The sequence below is a fragment of the Pan troglodytes genome, chromosome 3 (genome assembly GCF_028858775.2).
Source record: "Pan troglodytes isolate AG18354 chromosome 3, NHGRI_mPanTro3-v2.0_pri, whole genome shotgun sequence".
NCBI lineage: Eukaryota > Metazoa > Chordata > Mammalia > Primates > Hominidae > Pan > Pan troglodytes.
The window spans coordinates 148215178-148238397 of record NC_072401.2 but is presented as its reverse complement, the minus strand read 5'-3'; the positions used below and the strand labels follow the sequence as shown (position 1 = coordinate 148238397).

Genomic DNA, 23220 nt, shown 5'->3' with positions numbered 1-23220 from the left:
TGACTTGGTCTGCTTGGGGAATTTTCAGCCTAGTCTCCATTTTATTTTACTTTGACAAGGCCAAGATTGGATAGAAGTAGTAATAAGAATAGACATCCTAACTTTGTTCCTGATTTTAGGAACACTCAGTCTTTTACAGTTAGGTATGATGTCAGCTGTTTGGTTTTTTATATGAGGCAGAGGAAATTTTTATCAGTTCTAATCTTCTAAATTTTTATCATCTATATATTGAATTTTGTCAAATGATTTTTCTGTACCTATTGAAATGATTATATGTTTTTTTCTTTTTTCATCTATTGATAAGGTGAATTGCTTTGATTGATTCTTAAATCTTATGCCAACTTTGCATTCCTGGAATAAACTCCACTTTGTCATACTGTATCATCCTTTTTATATATTGCTAGGTTAAATTAGTTCAAATTTTATAAGGAGTTTTATGTCTATGTGCATGAAGATTATTCTTCTGTGGTTTCCTTATGATGTTTTAATCTGATTTTGGTATCAGGTTAGTGCTGGTCTCATAAAATGATTTGGCAAAATTTCTTTCCTGTTGTATTTCTCTTGGTGAGTTTTTATAGAATTAATATTTCTTCTTTAAATATTTGGTAGAATTCACCAGTGCAGCCATTTGGTCCTAGAGATTGCATTTTGGGAAAGTTTTTAACTACACATTTAATGTCTTTGATATGTAATAGAAAATTTAGGTCATCTGTTCTTAAGAGAGTTTTTGTAGTTTGTGTCTTTCAAGGAATTTGTTCATTTCATCTAAGTTTTCATATTTGGGGACATAATGCTGTCTACAATATTCTCATCTTTTAAATATCTGAAGGAGTTTAGGATGTCCCTGCTTTCATTCCCGATATTAGAAATGTCTGTATTTTCTTTTTTTACCCAAGAGCAGGGATGAACAAACTGTGGTTTGCCGGGCAAATCAGGCTTGCTGACAGTTTTTTGTGTGGTATATGAGTTAAGAATGTTTTTTGGGGCGATGAGGGGATGGTTAATGGGTCCAGAAACAAAGAATGAATAAGACCTAGTATTTGGTAGCACAACAGGGTGACTATAGTCAATAATAATTTAATTGTACATTTAAAAATAACTAAGGAGTATAATTGGGTTGTTTGTAACACAAGGGATGGATGCTTGAGGAGATGGATACCCATTTTATATGATGTGATTATTACACATTGTATGCTTGTATCAAAACATCTCATATACTCCATAAATATATACACCTATTATGTACCCACAAAAATTAAAATAAAAGGAAAGAATAGTTTTTACATTTTTTTAATGTTTGGATAAAAATCAAAAGAAGAATAAAATTTCAAGATGTGAAAATTAAACAAAAATCAAATTTTAGTATCCATAGATAAAGTTTTATTGGAACACAGCCACACTCATTAGTTTATATATTGCCTATGGCTGCTTTTGCACCACAATAGCAGAGTTGAGAATTTATGACCATATGGTCCACAGAGCCTAAAATACTTAAATAATGTGCCTGTTGTATAATTTAAAAATATATCTAGTCTTTGACCCAAGTTCTTGGCACAGAGCTTCAATAACCTTTGGAATTTTCTGAGTGATGGGAGTATCTTTGTTAGGCTAATGAGGTTACTCTTGGTGACTCCTGGATAGCTTTGGGATGGGAACTGGCCACCAGAAAGACCAAGCATGTGATTAGAAGGTTGGAACTTTCAGCTGCCTGACCTCTAGGAAGAGGAGGGGGCTGGAGATTGAATTCAATCATGTGATCCGTGATTTAATCAATTATGCCTACATAATGAAACACCAATTAAAACTCGGTGTTGCCTCTTGGTTTGTAAGCATCTTGATGTTCTCTGAGAGGGCATGGAAGCTCTGCACTCCTTCCCAGACCTTGCCTAATGTGTATCCCTTATAATTAAACTGTAATTGTTAAGTATGGCACTTTGAGTAAGTTCTGTGAGTTATTCTAGTGAATTAGTGAACCTAAGGGGGACATTGGAACCCCTGAATTTATAGCCAGTTGGTCAAAAGTGTGGGTAGCCTGTGGACCCTTGAAGTGCAACTGCTGTCTAAAGCAAGGGCAATTCTGTGGGGGACTGAGTTTTTAACTTGTGGAGTTTGACACTAATTCTAGGTGGTTAACACCAGAATTGTATTCCAGTACACCCAGTTGGTGTTAGACCAGTTGGGTTAAAACAAAGCTGTGACTCTTTAAAAGTTCACCAATCCCTGTTTTAGAGGTATATCAATTTTATTTGTCTTTTTCAAAGGCCCAGCTTTTGATTTCAGTGATTTTTCTTTACTGTTTTTCTGTTTTTTATTTCATTAGTTTCTGCTCATATCTTTATTATTTCTTTCCTGTGCTTGTTCTGTATTTAATTTGCCCTTATTTTTCTAATTTCTTGTGCCTTTGGAATTATGCCATCTTTCTCTTCTTGGTGTTGAGTGACATTATATTTGCACTTTGAAATTGGCCGTGGTGGGAGTATTTACACCATGAAAATCAGCACATATTACAAATTGGTGTTCTCTCTTTATCCTAAGAACCAGTCGTTAAACGGCTACTAGCACACTACTTGTAATGGCAAAAACACAGCTTTTAAAAATTTTCTTAGGGGACCTAACATTAGAAAAAACTCCAATAAAAAGTTAAGTCAGAAAAGGAAAGAACTTATTAGTTTAAAATATGATTTACAGTATAGATTTTAAAATCTAAAACTGTAAAGGAGATTGTACACTGTTTGATCCTGAAGACATAAAGAACAGGATAGGTAGACACCATCTGTGATTTCAGTATAGTCCTTTTTGAGGAAAAGTGCCTTGATGAGAGGATCTGCGAAGTCCATTGCAGTTCTGTGAATCTATGGTAAGTTATTTCCCAGAAGATGGTAGGAAAGCTATTTTATTGCTAATGAAAAGCTGATGAGAGAGTTATTGCTAAGGGATTGGTCCATTGCCTTCTTAAGAAGCTTTGAGATTCCCAGACCTAATGGATGGAAAAGAGCAGAAATAACAGAGTTAAGAAAGCTAGAGTCTAAAATTCGTAAGAAACATTAGATGCTTTGACATAGGCTGTCACTTAGGTTTTGTGGATGAACTTCTAAACAAAGTGTTAGGGGAATTCTTGGCCAATTCCTCTCTCAGTGTGCTGAGAGCTTAGTTCAATGTGTTGGTATTAAATAGAGCTTCCATTAATTGATCAGAAAAGTGCTTGTTGTATTTCACTAGGAGATATTGGAAAAGCCCATTTTAAAGTTAATTTCTGTGCTGCCATAACTCTTTGATACCATTGATCTTCTTGTATTGTAGTTATTATGATGTCTGTCTTCTAGCCCTAGACTGTGAGTTGGCACTCTATGGTATTTATTTTTGTGTTTGCTTAATAAATTTAGGTTGAAGGAATGAATAATTAGAGAAGCATTTGTTTTATTCTTTTCTGGAAGAGATAGGAAACCCAAAGGATTAAGAAGAATTAAACTTGAGGAATATTGAGAAATTGATTTTTTAAAAGATATAATATCAAATAGTATATAACATTTTAAGTAAGTTTCATTCAGCTTAATCTTAGAGATTTACAATAAAAATCTTAGATATTTATCAATAAGCTATTAATGGATAAATAGTATAAATAAATAGTATTTTCAATTTAAGTGTTGGTATTCTGGGTTATACCCATGGTTTGTTCCTGTGAATATTCAGTGTTAGCATAGCAAAGAAGACTAAGTAGTTTAGTCTTTTAACTACTTTTAAGTAGTTTCCTTGTGGTATTATCTTCAATTCATTCAATTTTTAGTCAGACATCGAGCATCTAATATGTGCACAGCATTGTTCAAAGTTTGCCTAAAGATGAAAGAGAGAGCCTCTAAAATTCTTAACATAATTCTAGGAGAAGCACAAAGGAAAAAATATTCATAATTCCATTTACCCCAACATAACCATTAGTGTTTCAGTATGTGCCCTTTTTCCATGATATATCTGCAAATGTCTGTTAAAAATAATATATAAAACAGACAGTGTGGATGTAATAGAGAGGGTGCAAGAGATGTCTGGAGATAAATTCTATTCTGGCTTTACTGCTGTCCAGTATGACCTTGGAAAAGATCCTTTGCCTGTCTGGAGTTCTGTTTCTTGATTAACAAAGGGATTGTCATAGTATTTAATGGCCTCTCCCACTTAAAAATTCTGATTTTATAGAAATTGAACACCTTTGAAGACTGAGATTTCAGGAGGATGCAATCAAAATGTTTGATTAAGTTTAATTTCACCTCAATTATAAGGCAGATTTTAAAATCTTGAATTAAATATTTCTTGCTAATATTAGGTATTGTTATTGTGAACCTGTAACCCTTAAAGTAACAAATTTCTTCCCAGAACTAGAACAACAATCTGAATTGATGAGCTTATTTGAACTGATAATTATGTTTTTAGGAAAATGTTGAAACAATTCTTTTAAGCTCTTAAAAAGTATTCTACTAGAAATAAGAAATACAGAATCATCACTATTTTAAGTACATGACATTTCATCAAAAAAGCATACCAAAGAGAAATCAAAGCAGCTATGTTACTTCATTGTTTTTGCACCTCAAGAAAATCGATTTTGCCCTTCCTCTCTTGCCCCATGCATATTGTGAAAATGTAGATTGGTATGCACGAACTATTGCATATTGTGTACCAGGGCTTTAAACGTGTTAAAAGGTGTCTGTTTTGTCTTAGAAGGGTCAGTTTGCACATTAAATGATTTTTGTTGAACAGTTAAGATGTCCTTTTACTTTTACTGTTTTGTACTAGAATTTTTTGTATGCGTTTTAACGGTTATTTAAGAGTCCCCATGTGCTTAGAAAGGAATCTGAATATATGTGCCTTTTAAAAAAAAGCCTCAGCACAATGTAGGTTATTCCATCAATACCATCAAATGACTGAGAGCTGTAGTTGGAACAATATGTAAAAATACAGCTTGTGAAAGATTTCCTTTATTAACTGTCATCATCCACAGAATATATGTTCAAATAAATGTTGTGCAATAACTAAATTTGAGATTAATAGGCCCCTTAAGAAACAGCGAAGTCATTCAGAATAGTCAGTGAAAAATAGGCTGTAAGACTGTAACATGCACATATTGTCCTGCTTATGTGCTCTCTCTGGTGTCATTCCCATTTATCACTGTCGGCTGGCTCTGTTCTCATTAAAACACTCTTGCACAAAAGCAACTTAATTTTCTTAAGAGGAGAGGACACCTGATTCAATTTAGCACCCAGAAAACAGTAACTTGAATATATTTTTTTCCTTACCTGAATTGAGATGAATAGTTACAAACAAGGATAGCAACCCCCTATTCACCTCAAGATTTAGAATATTAAATAATTTTTTCCACTGGTGTCAAGAAATGGACCTGTAGAAATAGGCAAGAAATGTAGCTTGCTCCTCATGTCAAACATTCACTCTTAACTTGAAGATTGTATATTTATATATATATACACACACACATTATATATATCTATAAATCTATATCTGTATATAGTATACATACTTCTGTTAATTCCTGTAATATTTTAAAACAAAGAATTAAAATTAATCTTTCTTTAAATTGGTGAATGCTTTGTAGCAGTATTAAGTCTTCATTTAGCTTTCTTTGTTGAGAGAAAATATTCAGTAATGGTTTAAGTAATATTCAGTAATTTAAGTAATGGTACTTAAAAAATACAATGATACATATAAAAATGGTATCAGATTAAAAGTGCCCTCTTAATATTAAGCGTAGTGTATAAACCCGCATTTTGATTGATATCCTGAATATGTTTACTTTTCTGTGGTATGTTGTAGTAATACTTAAATATGACATAGAAATGTAGAATTCAAATTTTTCTTGTAATGAGGGCTCTTCAGTGAAAATAGTGGTAATTAAGTAGTCAATAGTAAAACTAGCAACTAAGTTGCATAAGAGAAAGTCAATCATAATTGGCTTTGAAAGAAGCAATAAATATTTCTTTTTGTTTTGACTTTTTATAGCACTTTAGAAAGTGCCTTACAGATAGAATGAAAATGTTTTGTGTTTTCATATTTAATTGAAGATCAAGTATTGGAATTCAGTCTTTGATGTTTTAGTCTTCATGTGTTTTTAAAACTGAATCTATGCTTAGGGAGAAAATAAATATTAAGGCTGTTTCTCCTTCCTGCAAATCAAAGCCTGATGGGATATAAATTCACATAGTTGAAGAACTTTTCTAGGGTAAGGCAATTTAGCTTTGACCTCCAACAATTGTGGCCAATAGTCAGTTTTCTCTTCCTTATTTTCAATGATGTCATATGCAATAGGAACAAGAGATTATACTAAATAAGATTTAATGTGCCTACTCAAGCTCATATTTTAGAGGAAATAGTTTTTTATTTATCTGACCTGCCGGAGTAGTCCTTTATTATTTTTTCCTTGTTTAGGAACATGGTGGTGTCAGCCTTCAAGTACCAGAAAATTAGACTAAAAGTGGCTTTAGCAAGGAGGGACTTATTTTTCTCATATACCAAGATGCCTGGAGGTAGAGGCTGCTGGCGTTTATTCTGCGGCTCAGTGACATTAGAGTGCTATCTCTCCAGTGCTCTTATGGATGCAAGATAGCTTTTGCTGCTCTCGGCAGGAAGAAGTGTCAGTACCAGAAACTAACCTCCCTCCCTAAGCCCCCACCATCAAGCATATATCACTTTTTATCTCATTGGCCAGAACTTTGTTGCATGGAAAGCCCTAGCTTTTCTTTTGTCTTATCTTAAGGTGTGTAACTGCTGTCTAAGGTGTGTAACTTCTATACCTAATTTGTTGAGAATTTTTATCATGAAGAGATGTCAAATTTTATCAAGTGCATTGTCTGCATCTATTGAGGTAATCATGTGGTTTTTGTCCCTCATTCTATTGATGTGGTGTGCCACATGTATTGATTTTCATGTGTTGAACCATCCTTGCCTCCCTAGGATAAATCCCACTTGATCCTGGTGTACTATTGTTTTGATGTGCTGTTGGATTCCATTTGCTAGGATGTTGTTGAGAATTTTTGCATCTGTGTTCATCAGGGATATTAGCCTGTAGTTTTCTTTTTGTGTTGTGTCCTTGTCTGGTTTGGTATCAGGGTAATGCTGACCTCATAGAATGAATTAGGAAGGATTCCTTCCTCTTCAGTTTTTTTTGGGTAATTTGAGAAGAATTGGTAATAGTTCTTTAAAAGTGTGGTAGAATTCAGCAGTGAAGCAAGCTGGTCCTGGTTTTTGTTTTTGTTTTTTTTTTTTTTTTTTTTTTTGGTGGGAGACTTCTACTGATTCAGCCTTGTTACTCACTGTTGGTCTGTTTGGGTTTTCTATTTTAGCTTCTCCTTTTTTATATGTACTTTTTCTGTCTTGCTTAAAAAAACTGCTTTTCTTTCTGAGGGCATAAAGATAGTTTCATATTTTCTTCTAAAAGTGTTAAAGTTTTGCCTTCCACATCTAGATCTTTAATCTGTCTGGTATTTTTTTTCTTTAGTATATTGTAAAAAATCCAGTTGCTTCCCTTTTCCTCACTGCTTTTATGATACTCTTGTCATACAGCTTTCTCACATTGTTTAAAATTTTTTATTGTTAACATTTCTTCAGTGGAGGTTGTGTTATCTGGTAATCCACTCTGTTCTGGGTTATTGAAGTGACCCCAAAGAGAAGTTTCACTTTTGCTTCTTTCAAGGACTTAGAAGTTCCACTGCCCCTTCATCTGTTTTGTCTTTTCTTTCTTTAAATAAATTGTTAGTTTGAAATTCATGAGTCATGTAGGTAGTGTAAATTCAGTCCTTACACCCACCTTTGATACAGACCTTATACTACTTTCTTAAATTTGTAAGTAGAGTTTTCTAGTTGCTTTTACACAGTGCTGGCAGTCCTTCTAGCCTTCCACTCTGCTTTCTGCAGAGTCTCATTTCCAGTTCTCCACCCTTTGCAGGCCAAAGCCTGTGCTTCTCATTTCTTCATGGGCATGAGTGCAGCATCAACTCATATGCTTTACTACTCTGGCTTTGACTAATTTCTATATGTTTAGTGCAATTGTCCCATGGTATCTGTGGGGTATTGGTTCTAGGACTCTCCAGGAACACCAAAATCTACAGATGTTCAAGTCCCTGATATACAATGACATTTATATATATAAATGCACATCTTCCTGTATACTTTGTCTTCTCTAGATTACATAAAATACCTAATATATGATGTAAATGCTGTGTAAGAAGTTGTACACTGGATTGCTTAGGGAATAACAACAAGAAAAAAAGTATGTACACATTCAGTACAGATGCAACCATCTTTTTTCTTCTTTTTTGAATATAGTATTTTTGATCTGCGGTTGGTTGAATCCACAGATGCAGAACCCACAGATACAGAGGGCTAACTACCTGTTTTTTGTTTGTTTGTTTGTTTTAGCTCAGCTATATATTTAAAAGGTAGTGTTGTTATTATAGTATTTTTATTGAATGGTGTGAATGTAAGGATTATATACCTGAAATGCCTTCTCCCATATTTCTGTTCCCCATTCCCACCCCTCCTTTGATGACATCTCTGTCAATCTCATGGTTTTCTGGTCACTTTTGATTACAAAAATAGTCATATCTTTGGTAATTAGGATTAATTTCTAGCTATTAAATAACCCAGGGCATTCTAGTTTGAAACTTTAAATTCCCTTCTTTCCCAAGTGAGGCCAAACCTACATTTTTAAAACATAGGAAGTTGTACTTTTAATTAATGAATATATAAACATGATAAGAATTTAAAAATAGGGCCCATGGAGAAGAGGGCATGGTCTGTTTCACTGTTTTTTTGTTGTTGTTGTGGTGGTGGTGGTTTGTGTTTTTATTTTTTTAAAGCTTCTCACCTTTTCTACTTCCGACCACTTCAGAGGAGAAATGAATGAGAGAGAACAGGACGGGGTCTTAGCTTATCGATACTGTCACACTGTGGCCCTCAATGCCCTCTGTCGTAGCAGGGGTCTACACGCTATCTCTTTTTGCTGGACAGGTTAGGGGAGAGGGTTGTTCAGAATACACTTCCAACCCCTGCTCCTCTTGTTCCTTCAGCCTCTTATTGGTGGAGTCTCTTCTTGGGTGTGGTCTCTCAAACTGAATTAAGTTCAGTGGCATCTTCTTGGCTTATTTGGAATTGGCAGATTCATGCCTCATCACAGAATTGAGATATACTTTGTCCAACTGCTTACTGTCTCTCCTTGCCGTACCATTGTGGTCTGTTCTAGGCAGCCCCTCACCTTTGCTGTTTCTAGTCAGGAAGCAAGTATTTATTTCTGGTTCACTTATATACCCTCCCTATCCCTGCCACCCAGTGGGAAATGCACTGGGTGAGAATGTTCCTAAGAACTCCTACAGGGTGTATCCGATGCTCCTGTGGTGGCCCAGTGTGGAATTTGTCCTCTCACTAAACATCCAGCATGGAACAGAGATGCTATTCTAATTTCTTTGCTGTTTGTTCTAGCACAGTTTCTTCATTTGTAGATATCACCCTCTACCCCAACTTGAGAGGTGTGGTGAACAGAGCAGCTTTCTCCTGTAGAGAAGGAGGAAAACAATTTCATTTTATCAATCTCCTCTGGAATTTCTGGTCTTCACCTATACAGCCTGCATGTGAAGTGGTCCCTGACCCACTTTTGGTGTCTTTTTTATAAGTACCAAGGTATGTGTCTGGCATCTTACTTTTGAATGCAGGATTCTTCTCCCAAGTTTGGTATTCTCCTAAGGGTATTCTCCTAGGCTTGAAACATCATTAGAAATTCTGAGATAACCATAAATATCCCGTTTTTACATTTTGGTAAACATTTCTATGTATTTTGACTAAGAATCAGGTACTCAAAAGCACAAGCTAGAAGTTTAATACATTAACTTGCCATAAATTATTCATACTCAATGTAAATAATGGATTTTACCCTTTTTTTATTTAGTAACCTCATAAGGGAAGGAAAAAGAGGGGTGTTGGACCAGCATTATGAAAATTTTTGATATAATGTCATAAGAGAAGACTTGGGTAGGAGTCAGCAGTGTACATATATTTGAAATGCATTTATAAAAGGGATGAGACATATTTATGTAACTCCAGAGCACAGAACATGGTCCAGTGCATGGCAGTTATGAGAAGTTATAGGTTTCAGGCTTACGGTAGGCTCAAGGTAGAACATAATGTTTAGAGCCTTTCAGCAATGAAAGAGCTTGCTTTTATCAGAGAATTGTTTTTCCCCATTTTTTAAAGTTTTTTTAAGAATTTTTTTTATTTTTAAATTTTATTATTGTTATACTTTAAGTTTTAGGGTACATGTGCACAATGTGCAGGTTTGTTACAGATGTATACATGTGCCATGTTAGTGTGCTGCACCCATTAACTCGTCATTTAGCATTAGGTATATCTCATAATGCTATCCCTCACCACTCCCCCCACCCCACAACAGTCCCCGATGTGTGATGTTCCCCTTCCTGTGTCCATGTGTTCTCATTGTTCAATTCCCACCTATGAGTGAGAACATGCGGTGTTTGGTTTTTTCTCCTTGCGATAGTTTGCTGAGAATGATTAGGTTTTTTTTTTAAGAAATTTACCTTTGTTTTAAATAATTCCAAGTAGTTTATGACGAAATTAATTCATTATTGAACTTGCTCAGTTTTCCAAAATAATTTAATAAAGACATGCTGTATAATATATAATGGAACATTAGTAAAATATCTTATATTGGGTAAAATTGGGTTGATACCAAAAGCAATATATTATCTACAAATGTGTAATATAAAGGAAGTCAGTCTAGTCAATATTAAAAAAAAATCTCAATATGAACTTTTTTTTTTTTAGCTAGGGTTGATCTAATTATTCACCAAATGTGATTACTCCAAGGTATACATTTTGCTAATGGGATTTTATGAGTTAATAATAAAAACATTACTGTGTAGGACATTCAGTTAGCACAAGAGGTATTTGTTCATTCACTCATTTCTTTCAATGAATTAGACAAATTTTTGTTGTAATGGAGCATTCTAGAGGAGGAATGGGTTTTGAAATATTTTCTAACAAAGGAGATAATAACAAAAGAACTGCTATATTTTAAAATCAAGCTGGGTATGGTGACTCACACCTGTAATCTCAGCAATTTAGGAGGCTGAGATGGGAGGATCGCTTGAGTCCAGGAGTTCAAGACCAGCCTGGGCAACATAGGGAAACCCTGTCTCTACAAAAAAATTAAAAAATTCTAGCTAGGCATGGTGGCTAATTTTTGGTCATTTATGGTTTACAGTCATACTGCTCTGAACTTGCCCAATCTCATCTGATCTCGGAAAACATTATTTATATTAAACATATTTTATATAACTATATTATAATAGGAAGGTTCAGGCATTTTAAGAGAAGTAAAGCAAGATACTGTTTTGAAAACGATGTGAAGGAAATTCTTGTATTGAATGGGATGGATGGGAGTCTGAAGTCTAGATCTCCTGTTACTGTCATAGGTTGGTTATGGTACCAGATGTCAGATCCAGTCTTCTGTGCCTTGGATTCTGCCAAACACATAAAATAACTCAGTAGGAGATGAAGACTTTGGACATTTCAGGGAATCCTACTTGTGTCAGCAATTCATACTTTTTAATTAATGAATATATACACTTGATAAAAATTTTAAAAGAGTACCAGTGGATTCAAGGGCCTGATCTGTTTCACTATAGATACATAGATAGATAGATAGATAGATAGATAGATAGATAGATAGATAGATAGATAGATAAACCTTCTCACCCTTTCTACTTCTGGCCACTTCAGAGTCAGGGTGTGAGTAGGAGTAACAAACAAGTGGGTGCTTAGGATGAGTTTCATTAGATTCCTATCTTAGATGACCAGCGGAGGGAGGCATGTAAGTAGGTCATTTATTTTCTTTTTTTTTTTTTTGAGACAGGGTCTTGCTCCATCACCCGGGCTGGAATGCAGTGGTACAATCTTGACTCACTGCAACCTCCACCTCCTGGGTTCAAGCAATTCTCCTGCCTCAGCCTCCCAAGTCACTGGGATTACAGGCATCTGCCACCATGCCTGGCTAATTTTTGTATTTTTAGGAGAGACAGGGTTTCACCATGTTGGCCAGGCTGGTTTCAAACTCCTGACCTCAAGTGATCTGTCCACCTCGGCCTCCCAAAGTGCTGGGATTACAGGTGTGAGTCACCATGCCCAGCCAGTCATTTCAATACAGTGGGACAAGTCCCATGGCAGAGATAGGCTCAGGATGTTCTGCCAGCAGGTGTGGAGATAGTCCATCTGTAAGTGTAGATATGTGTGTATGCTAAGGTGTGTGTGCGTGTGTTGGGGGAAGGTCATTGAAAACTTCTTGGAAGTGATAGGGCCAGGAGGCAGAGAAATACTGGGTAGAAGAGGGTGGGGTTCCTGGCGAGAGCTCCACCCTCAAGCCTGGACCCACGGCCCAAAGTGAGAACTATTCTTGTTTTCCCACCTGAAATTTTGCCTTTTGGACTGCCCCACCCCCTATCCTGTGCCCATGAGAACTGCAAACCCCAGACTCAGGGGACTCCCGTGCACGCGCGCGCGCGCGCGCGCACACACACACACACACACACACACACACACACGGAAGAGAGAAGAGAGAAGAGAAAAGAGAGAAGCGTTTGAACAACCAGAGGAGAAGAGGCTGGACGTCAGAGACTATGGTCAGAGAGGAGTTCGATTAGGGATGGCCAGACTCCCGCGGAAGATTTTCGTCCCATTCCACCCCGTTTCCAGCTCCCTTTCCCTCTGAAAGCCACTTCCACCGCTCAACAAAGTCCTCCACATTAACTACCCTTTGATTTGTTTGTGTGACCTGATTTTTCCTGGACGCCTGACAAGAACTCGGGTACCAAGAGGGCAGAGTGTAAAATGCTGTCACCCTGACCCTCCGCTGAGCTAGTTAACACCTAGCCATCCACGGACGGCAAATGCTAAAAGAGCAGTGATTGTAACACACGTCTTCTTGGGCTTCGAGGGTCACAGACACCCCCTCCTGGATGGCAGAGCTAAAGGAGCATTGTAACACACTTGGACACTGCCGCGGGGCTGCACAAACCCTGCTCCCGCCAGAGAGGTGCGACCGGCCAGTTCCAGTGTTCCTTTGTGCACGTTCCCACACCCGTTTGCTTGTGTGCTCACTCCTGTAAGGCATGGAGCACGGCGGCCAAGTAAATGAGCCAACCCCTTCGCAAGTCCCATAAGGGATCAAGGGAACTCTCCCATCTCAGAAGGATGATGACCAAGCTGTGTTATTAAAATTAAATAGAATTACCAAGGTAGAAGAGGGGGAAGGGTATTTCAGGCCAGGGAGCAAGGAGATAAGAAATGGCATGATGAGTTTGGGGAATTGCAAGTAGTTCATTGTTGTCAGAATGTAAAATTCGAGGCAGGGAATGAGATGGATAGAAACATGTTCATGGAAGGCCCTGGACGTCATGCCAAGGAGCTGGGAATTCCTCCCTAAGTCAAGATACATGCATGTCTTTTATATATCAATAAAATACTCTAAATATTTATTATTACTTGTTGAAACTCTGGAAATCATGGTTCTTTCATAGACTGCAACCACAGAATTGAGCCAACTATTACCTTAATTATCGGTTGCTGTTGAGCCCAAGGTCCTTGGTTTCAGTGTCTGATTTCATGTGGTCTTCAGAGTACCCAGAACCTTTAATCAATCATTTCACAAAAGATTGACGGAGCTCACTGCACAGGAGGACAGTATAGCTGAGTGAGTGAGTTCAAATCCATCACCACTGTTGGCAAACAACTAAGAATGAGTTGGCCTGCAGCATCGTCTTTGGGTACCTAATATACCCCGTCACTGTCATTTTATAAGAGGCAGGAATATAGGCCAATTCATATAAAATGTATTTCTTGCGTTTGGGTTAAAGAAGAGAACAAGAGGGAGTAGGAATATGGTGATTTGATCTTATGAGTAGTAGTTGTTGTATACTCATATAGTTATTTATGAGTATTTATGAGTTGTTTATGAGTATGATATTATTTGTCATATAGAGTTATTTTACTTTGACTTCTGAGTCTCTTTTCCTCGAATGATTCTATGTTTCCTCAAATGCTAGACAAGACCGCTAGTTATTGAGTTAAATGTTAGTGAAAGGGACTTGAAAGAAATGAATTCAGAAGAGACAGGCTCAAAGGGGAAGACCTCCTTCCTTTACTAAAAGGAAGTAATTCTGTTTTAAGCACAAAATAGGATCTAAATATAAAAATTGCTTGTGGGAAAGGTACATTTTTTGTAGGAAGGAGGACCAGTGTTCCCTGTTGGTGTCACCACAACTAATTTATTTATACCCTTTTACTTATTTTTCCCCATACATAAAACTTTTTCCTGGAATCATCCATAATGGAATTCCAGGAAGATGTGTTAAATATATTGCTATAGTTTACAATTGTCATCTGTAATGTTTTATTTAGCTGATTTTCTTTTTTTCACTGCTCCCCGTACAACCCAGAACACCATATGCCATTGTCCCTGTCAGGAAGCAAAGGTTTCCCTGGTCTGTGCCTGTGCCTATGTTTATGCCACAGAGGAGCTGTGGTCCAGTGCCATCTTTTATTGATAGGGCCAGCAAAGGAGAAATCTAATGAAATTATCAAAGCTTTGAATTAATTATGAACTGGAATAGGAGAGCTAAGCTCTCTGGAGCCGAGGATCTCATTACCCATTCACTCTCATTGCATCCTCTTCTGGAGCAGAAGGCATTTTCAGCTACAGCTCTTAGCCTGGCTTTGGACTTTATTCAAACTTACTAAACTGACATCCTCTTTTTACTACAGTGTGGCTGCTAATGTCCACAATGATTAATTTAATTCTGCTCTGGGTATGCAGGAGATGTAAATAGGTTCTCTCTACCCCTTTTATTATTTTTTCTTTCTTATTTTCTTTTTATCAAATTGGATGTTATACAAGTTTTTTCCTTTTTGGGTAATGTGAGAAGCTTGCAGGACTCTGGTATAGCTTCATTGAATATAGTGATTAAATTAAAATTAAGAGCTATATTACGTCTGCTATGTATTCCATGGATATTTAGGTAAGCAGAGAGTCAAATATTTTTTCTTTGAATTTTGAACACCAAATTGGAGCTTTTCTTGCTTTTCTTTACCTTAGAATTAATGGTACAGCAATAACTTTCCTGGTCTTAACAGCATTGTTCATATTTCTAATGTGTGTTGTATAGAAACAGATCTTACCTTGTGATTGTAGCTCATAAGACTTGTGCCACTGACAGGGAGCAATTAATGTTTGTCTTACAATTCTGTTTTTCCTTCTTCCAATAATATACATTTTTAAACAAATAAATCAATCCCTGATTGTTTTAAATTTAGTAGGAAAATCAATAGCAACATGGTCTCAATTTAGTATTGGCAATGATTCTTTTGGTACTGTCATATAGGTTCAAGGCATGACAAGCATTTTCTGCCTGCTTTTGAGACCCATTATTTATGAATTCCTAAGCTGTAGCTCATCTGTCTTAGTAAACTACAGGCCACTGGCAATTTTTGTAAGCAGTGACTAACTTTGCTTTATAGAGTCAATGTTTTAAGGTTTTGAATAGTGGGGGAGGGGAGAACAATAATCTTTGCCTTTATTATTCTTATTTACTTTCAATGAGTTTTTTTCCCCTATTTATTTTCTTCATAGGCAGCTGCAATATTTAATTCAGCCTTTGGAAGTTTTTTGGTAAGTAAACATAGTTTAACTTGTCTATTACAACTTTTGCTGTGATATTGTGTATATGAAAGATTTAGTGAAAGCTGGATTTGTTTTACTCTTTGGTTAAATATAAAAGTTGTTGAATCTTTTCATGTGCCAGTATCCATACCCTGAAGAAAAGTAGTTAATGAATAAAGCAAATGTTCTCTTACAATATATTTTGGAGGTTTGGGTTTTAAAATTCCATTTAATGAATTCAAGGAATCAATTAAAACACTATGTGTCTCCTTATAGAGGTTATGTCAATATATTGATCATTTAATGAGGTCTTTTAGATTATTATTATTTTGTATCATGGGACTGAGGATTTTGAAAGGGAAACATGACCCAGCTGGTCAGAAAGGGAATGCTAATTTACTTGTTGACATGCCATTTATTTTGTACATTTCACTGTCGAAGCTACTGGCTTGGATGCTTCTGAGAAATCTATGTGAAAAAAAATTTGAAAGGAAGATATGACTAATGAGTAATTTGCAAGTAAATGTTGTATCTATCTATATATATATAAAGATTCAAAAGTAGTTCAGCTTTCATAAGTAGAACCAATATAAGGATGTTGTTTTAGCATTTTTAATCATTATTTTTAAATAAATGATGTAACAGAGGCTTGATTTGTGTTATGAAAGATTGAGAAACTAAATTTTCTGTTGATTTAATTTTTTTGTGCCTTAAAACTTTGTTAAATTCCTGAAGTTAATTATCATATTGTATTTTTTGGGGCATAACTCATTAGCAGATATGTAGTGCAGTGATTTACAAATAATTGAGAGTAAAATCAGTGATGTATAAACTAGTTCATGAGTCTAGGTAAAATATCAATTACCTCTGTTTAAAATGCTCTGTTAATTATTATTGTATGTATTTAAATGTAGTTAAAGCTTTTAAACATGTTGTTACATAGTGTTAATTCTACATAGTGCTACACAGCTTTTAGTGTCACATAGCCTTACAGAGTTTATAATGATGTAGCATCTGCAAAATATATGCATAGCTTATATCCTATTTTTATAGAGCCAGTAATGGTTTTTGTGATGCTGTATTACTTCTGGGTTTTAGACAATAAAGTCTGTTTAACAAAAATAATCTCTCGGATTGCTTAGTTTAGACTCAGTAATATTTTAAGTCATTATTTCATGAGTCCAAGTATTATTCTATATGTTGTCACAATTGTTTAATAGAATAATATCTGTAAAACATGAACTTTCTGGAAGCCAATTTTTGTACATGATTTGGCACCATACACATCCACTATCAAAACATCTTCTTAAGTTGGGTCTCTTATTCTTTCGGATGTCTAGACTTTGAGAAAATAAAATTGACACAATTGTCTGAGTGACTAAAACAAAATATACGATTCCTTTGTTAGAGAACAAGCTTACTAAATATAGTTTGAGACATGCACTGACTATATGAACGTATCATATTTTTTCTACCAGTCCCACTTGTTTGGTAAGGTCTAGTGAAGTACAACTTGTTCTTGTGGTTCTTTGGGATTTGTATTGTGCTCTTTCACTCCTAAGAAGCTGTGTATTCTCACTTCTTAGTCTTCCTCTTTTTCTTTTCTTCACTTTTTTTTCTTACCCTAATTCAGTTAATTGATCAAAAGTATTTATTGATTTCCTGCTACACAGAGGTAGTTTTCTAGTGTCAGTGAAGAATGCAGAGAAATACAAGATGGGTCCCACTAGGTTGTGGAGATGACATGTAGAAAAAGAAATGCAATGTAAAAGTTAACAAGCCGTATGAAAGATGTTGCTAGAGATATATGATTGTCAAATAAATGGCACAGACAATATGCACTCTAAATTCAAAGGTCTGACAGAAGTGATTGCTCTGAGCTGGGCCTTGAGGTATGGGTAGGACTTAACTGGTAAAGGAGAGAGGAGAGCAAATGGCATGAGCAATGGCAGACAGGCAGAAGCGTTGTTTTACTTTTTTTATTCCCCTTCCTTTCCCTGCTTTTTCTTTCATAAAGTTGAAAATTACCAGAGAGAGTTTGAGAGTGAAAATTATGATTAGGTATGTTTTGCTCCAGTGTTATAAGAGAAATAATTCTATATCTTTTTTTCCTCTCTTCACCATAGTTACAACAACCTGGGATTATGAAACATGTGTAAACTGTATCAGTTAGAATTAGGTTTGGCTTAAGAGAAAAAAAATTGATAGTGATTTATACAAGATTAAGATTTATTTCTCTATTATATAACATTTGGAGGGAGCTGTCCAAGTATGGTATAGTGGCTTCATGGTCTCATCATGGGCCAAGACTCTTTCTCTCTCCTCCACCATCTGCAGCATGCAGTTTTCTTCCTCAAGGCTGCCTCATGGTCCAAGATAGTTGCTGGAGCCCCAGCCAGAACGTCTGGATAGCAAGGTAAAGTAGTGGGAATAGAAAAAAGAGCTCCCTACTCCAGCCTGGGTGAAAGAGCGAGACTCTGTCTCAAAAAAAAAAAAAAAAAAGAAAAGAAAAGAAAAGAAAAAAGACCTCCCTAAAACCTGAGTCTTCTTTCTTTGAACAGCATTCCTGGAATTCTAACACAATACCAGCACTTCTTATTGCAGAACTCAGTCACATGATCACTCCTAGCCACTGAAGTTGGGAAATATGGCAATTTACTGCGAGCTAAAAATTAGATTTCTGTTACTAAGAAAGAAGAGGAAAATAGATATCGAGACAGCTAGTACATTCTACATATGAGCAATATACAACAATTATTAAAGGTTTGAAGAAAGAGATTCATCTCAGTTAAATGACATGAGAAGGCTTCAGGGAGAAATAGGTGCTTGAGTTGGGATTAGGAAGAAGATTTATTTTAGAGGAGTGAAATTCCAAATTGTAAACTTTATATTTTTATTTTATTATTCTTAAAGGATGGTACTTGTTACAGCTATTTGTGAATTTTCTCTATAAATGGAAAATATCCACCTGTTCTTAAAATTTAGGATTATGGGTAGTAGTATGGTTTCTGGAGCTAGACTGGGTTTGAATTCTTACTTGACTGACTACTAGCCTAATTATATAAGCTTCCCTGTATATAAAATGAGGTAATGATAGCGCCTAAACTGTAGACTTGTGGGATAATCTATATAAAATGTGTATATGATGTGATAAGAAATAACTTCGAGCTAAACTTTAGATCTAGGTTTTTATTGAAGCTCTGTCATGAATGTTTGTGGGTGTGACTATGGATATCCATGAAATAAGGAAATTGGTTATCTCTGACTAAGCTTGGCAAGATCTAAAATACCCTGATCCAATGATTATTCTCTGATTATGAGTGACCATTCCTGTGGTATAAATATAATACAATCTGAAAAGGGTATTTATTTCAGATTACCTTAAAACTTTGAATGAAAGGCTTTTATTAAAAGAGTTTTTGAAGAAAGAACTCTGAGGGCATTTTTGTTGATTTTCAGGCATCTGGGTATAAATAAAATACTGTACATATTTATAGCTACTTTAATAATGTCCCAGGTCTAATTTAAACAGTGTTTTTAGGAACTAATTATTATAGAACGCTGTTTTTGTTGTTGTTGATGTTATTGTTTTTAATGTATCTAGGCTGGTAATAACTAATGATAGGTGAATTCAATTTACATAAATTTGAGATCAAGAAAATATTTTAAAATCATGCCATGGAGGATTGCTTTAAGTTAAGCAGTTAATGTCATTATCTCCTCCTCTCATTTAAATTGTTCAGTTTATAATAATTGTGGAGCATAGTAAGTGATTTGAGATTTCTCTCTTAATGAGATTTTAATAAAATTTGATAGTCGAGCACCCTGAATAACTAAAATGCTATTAAAATTTATGTATATACGTGTATATATTTCGACTTCAAATTCAGGCAACTCACATGTTGCTCCTCATCAAAAGGTTTTAGTTTTTAAAAAATAGATACTGACATCTTTTGGGAAAATTCTAATTGAATTTTTTTTTTTTTAATTTCAAAAGATTCAATTGTGTTGAAAACAAATTCGCCAAACTAAATTTAGATCATTTGATTTGTTAGAACTTAGCATTTTTGATTTGGAGGCTGAATTCAGTGTTTCCATGTCTCTAAGAATTATAGGTTAAAGTTTAAAAGGAACATTTAGAACTTTGCTATTTTTAGACTCCTCAGCCTATTTTATTATTTTTGGTAACTGCTAATCTTAAAGGGAAATGCTAATGAGTGACAAGCTGATCATGCCAAACTGGGTTTTTAATAATGATGTTATAAACATTAGAACACTTCATGGCAACATAGATGTACTAATAAGAATTTCAGAAACAGCATCAAAGAGTCAGAAAGTTAAATCATCCTTGTAAATTCAAAACATCTAGTCTAAAAAAGATCTGTACGAGTCACTGATTACTTTCTAAATCTCTTCATTTAAAATGTCAAGAAATGAGTTTCTTTCACATAATTTTTCTCTTTTAAAATACTCATTGCTGGAACTAGCAGAAGCTATTCTAAGATTAACAATTTTCTTTTCATGCCAGATCAAAGATTAAAAGGAACTCCTTGCCTTGGGCTGAAAAACTAGCCAGTTTATATTTTTCTTCCCTTACCCAATTGTTCTGTCTTCTCTCTGCTTTGGCTGGTTCTCGGTTACTACCCTGCTTTGTAGAAAAATTTGAATAGTTAACTGATTGTTATTATAGCTGCTGAAAGAAAAGAAATCCCAAACACAAGTGCCATGTTTTAATAATAATAACTTGTGACATGTTTATCACCTTCTTGTAATTTTTCCTTTCCTGTACAATGATACGTGCCTGTTTTATTGTTTTTGGTGACTCCTGATCTTAAAAGGAAACCCTAGTGAATGACAAAGATGATCACGCCAAATTGAGTTTCCAACTATGCTATAAAACATTAGAGAAATTCCTGGTAACATAAATGTAAGAATTTCTGAAATATTTAGAATGGTTAAAGAGGAAACACCATTATCTTTGTTACTCATTGATTGCTGTGGGACAATGCTTTTTAAAAACTAGATCAAGAATCTCAAATGTTAAACAAAGAGGCTTAAAGGTGGTACTAGATAAGATTCAATTGTTAATTTGGTTTGCTTTCACCTAAGTCTAGGATGTATTTAGCTTATGGTTTATGGGGTCTCTTATTTTGTACAGTATTGAAGACTATGCTGAATTTGTGTGTGTGTGCATGTGCTTAATTTTCTTAAAATCTTAATCAACCCAAATTATTCACTTGGGATCTTAGTTTTACCTCAAAAGTTCATGGCTTGTTTATAAAAAAGTTTTTATTTTCATTAAACTTAAATGCCAGAACAAACAAATGACTTAATATTTAAGCAGTTTCAGTACCATCTTATAGATGCTGTTTCAAGTTCATCTTTTAGTGGGAAGAACTGGATAAAACCAAGATTTTAAATGGCCCATCCTGGGTGTTAAAATTAATAACTGTGTTCAGATGAATGGAAGTTGGTTTCCACCTTTGCACAATGCAACCCATCATCGTGCTGTGCATTTCATTTGATCATCACCTGTTTGAGCAAGTGAACATCATAAAAGCTGGATTGCTGAGAACAGACTACTTCTGTTTTAAAAATACCATTGGTTCAATTAGCAGGTAGCACAACATAGGAAAATAGGATAGAAAATCAACACACATATACTCAGAGTCCATTAGATTCAAGGCATTTTTTGAGATACTGAAGCAAATACACAAAGCATAAATATGGGGAAGAAATAATAAAATATTTAAGAAAGAGAGAAGACAGGAAGGAGGACTGTCTTCAATGCAGTGCTTTCCAGCATTCAGACATCATTATAGCTTTTGCCATGTCAGCATACTGTTTGTTAAATAAGACTCACATTTTCAATTTAAATTTATTTCAAGCCAAAACTTTACATCAACACTATAAATAAAGAACTATCTTGTCGTGAATAGAAGGTAACTGAAATTAAGTCAATGGAAAAAAAAGCTACTATTAATTTGTAGCTAACCTCTGCTGCGTATTCAAGGCTCTGAATCTGATGCCTGCCCTTCTTTTAATAAAAGGTGAAATTAGCACCAGCACCAAACAAAGCACTTTCTCCTTCTGCAATCCAAAGGATTGAAAGAGAGTTGAAAAGACAGTAAGTTGCATTACTAATTCTCTGTGCACATGTCCTTTGAGTCATCTTGTTTTCATTTATACTTTGGGAAACACTGTTCTCTGAGGTCGCTTCTCAATCACGCCATCAAAGAAGTGAATTAAAATTATTTGGAGAAGTCAAATGAAGAAACCCCTAGAATCAGGGACTCTGGCAACCTGAACATGTTTGTGTTCCTTTCACTAGATCATTTTTTACATGACACCTCTCTAGAAAAACAGTGATGTGTGTGCCAAAGTGACAAACATATTTGCAGAGTTAAAAATATGCTATAATGCTCCAGTCAAGAAGACCCACTGATAGCTCTATGTGGGTTTGTTTTTAAAACAAACCCTTATCTGAAGTACAATCATTGTAAATAAAAAATGGTCTTTGTTACTTAATAAAAATGTATAGGATCTGTACCTATTCCATTTTAGCAGCATAATGTTCTATGCTGTCTGGCAGGACTTGTGTAGCAAGTAAATGCATTAGTCACAGTGATCATTTTTCTTGCAAATTTGTGACACAGATTTAATTATAGGAATGACCAGCAACTTACAAATCTAATTTTGGTGGAGGCTGAAGCAACTTTTTTTTTTTATTTTAATAATGATGGATTTTTTTTAAAGCAATGATTTCATTACCATTTAAAGAAATCTACTGGTGTAGAACTAGCCAATTGACTGGAGTTATTTTATTACCCTTTAACAAATGCCATGTACTTTCATTTTAATTTTTATTAATTTTTGAAACATCATCAGTCCCAAACTGGGAAAGTATTTGCTTCTATACTCATTTGAGTAAAAATAAATAAATATAAATTATTCTGGTTCAGGATGTTTGTAAAGGACCTCCTAAGAAAGATGATCCTAGCAGTTGTTTAAAATAAAAATTAAATTTCCTTAATTTGAATCCAGCCTACTACAGAACTGCTTAGTTTATGGTCTTTAGTAGGAGATGCTTATTAACTACTAATTGATGATAATGTGGCAAATAGTTCTTATTTCTTTGTTTCTTTTTCCTTCAAACTAAAAATTTTGTATGGTTAATCTATTTGTTGAGCTAATATTTTGGGGTTCTGGCATAATAGTGTGGTGAGCCAAACGATTAAGATTCCTGCCTTCATCTACATTACAGATTCTTAAAGTGAGAATATCAAGTCCTAATTGTGTGTGTGTGTGGTGGGGAGAGACTGTTGGAGTAAATAATGTTAAATATTTTCTTAGAACTTTTTAAAAGTTTTGTTCCATTATTAATATACCTCATTGACTGAGACCCCACTACCATTCCAAAATAAATCTGGCCATGTGAAGAGAAGCAGGAGGAAAATAGAGGATGCATAAACTGTATAAACTTGGTTCTATCAGCCAAAGAGAAT

The 23220-nt window shown here is 35.1% G+C and overlaps 1 protein-coding gene across 12 annotated transcripts in view; it reads left to right on the top strand.

Annotated features, from left to right (window-relative positions):
- The window catches only part of SLC10A7 (solute carrier family 10 member 7), a 262461-nt gene that overhangs the window by 65214 nt on the left and 174027 nt on the right, over positions 1-23220 (top strand). For 7 of the 12 annotated variants that reach the window (XR_010156717.1, XR_010156718.1, XR_010156721.1 and 4 more), the window contains one exon: positions 15686-15724. The exons of the other annotated variants lie outside the window; for them this stretch is intronic. Coding sequence is in view for 4 of the 7 variants with exons in the window: in XM_063809935.1 (XP_063666005.1) it covers positions 15686-15724 (39 nt within the window). In the remaining 3 variants the exon portion in view is untranslated. The remainder of the gene's footprint in view (positions 1-15685; positions 15725-23220) is intronic. 12 annotated transcript variants of the gene reach the window in all.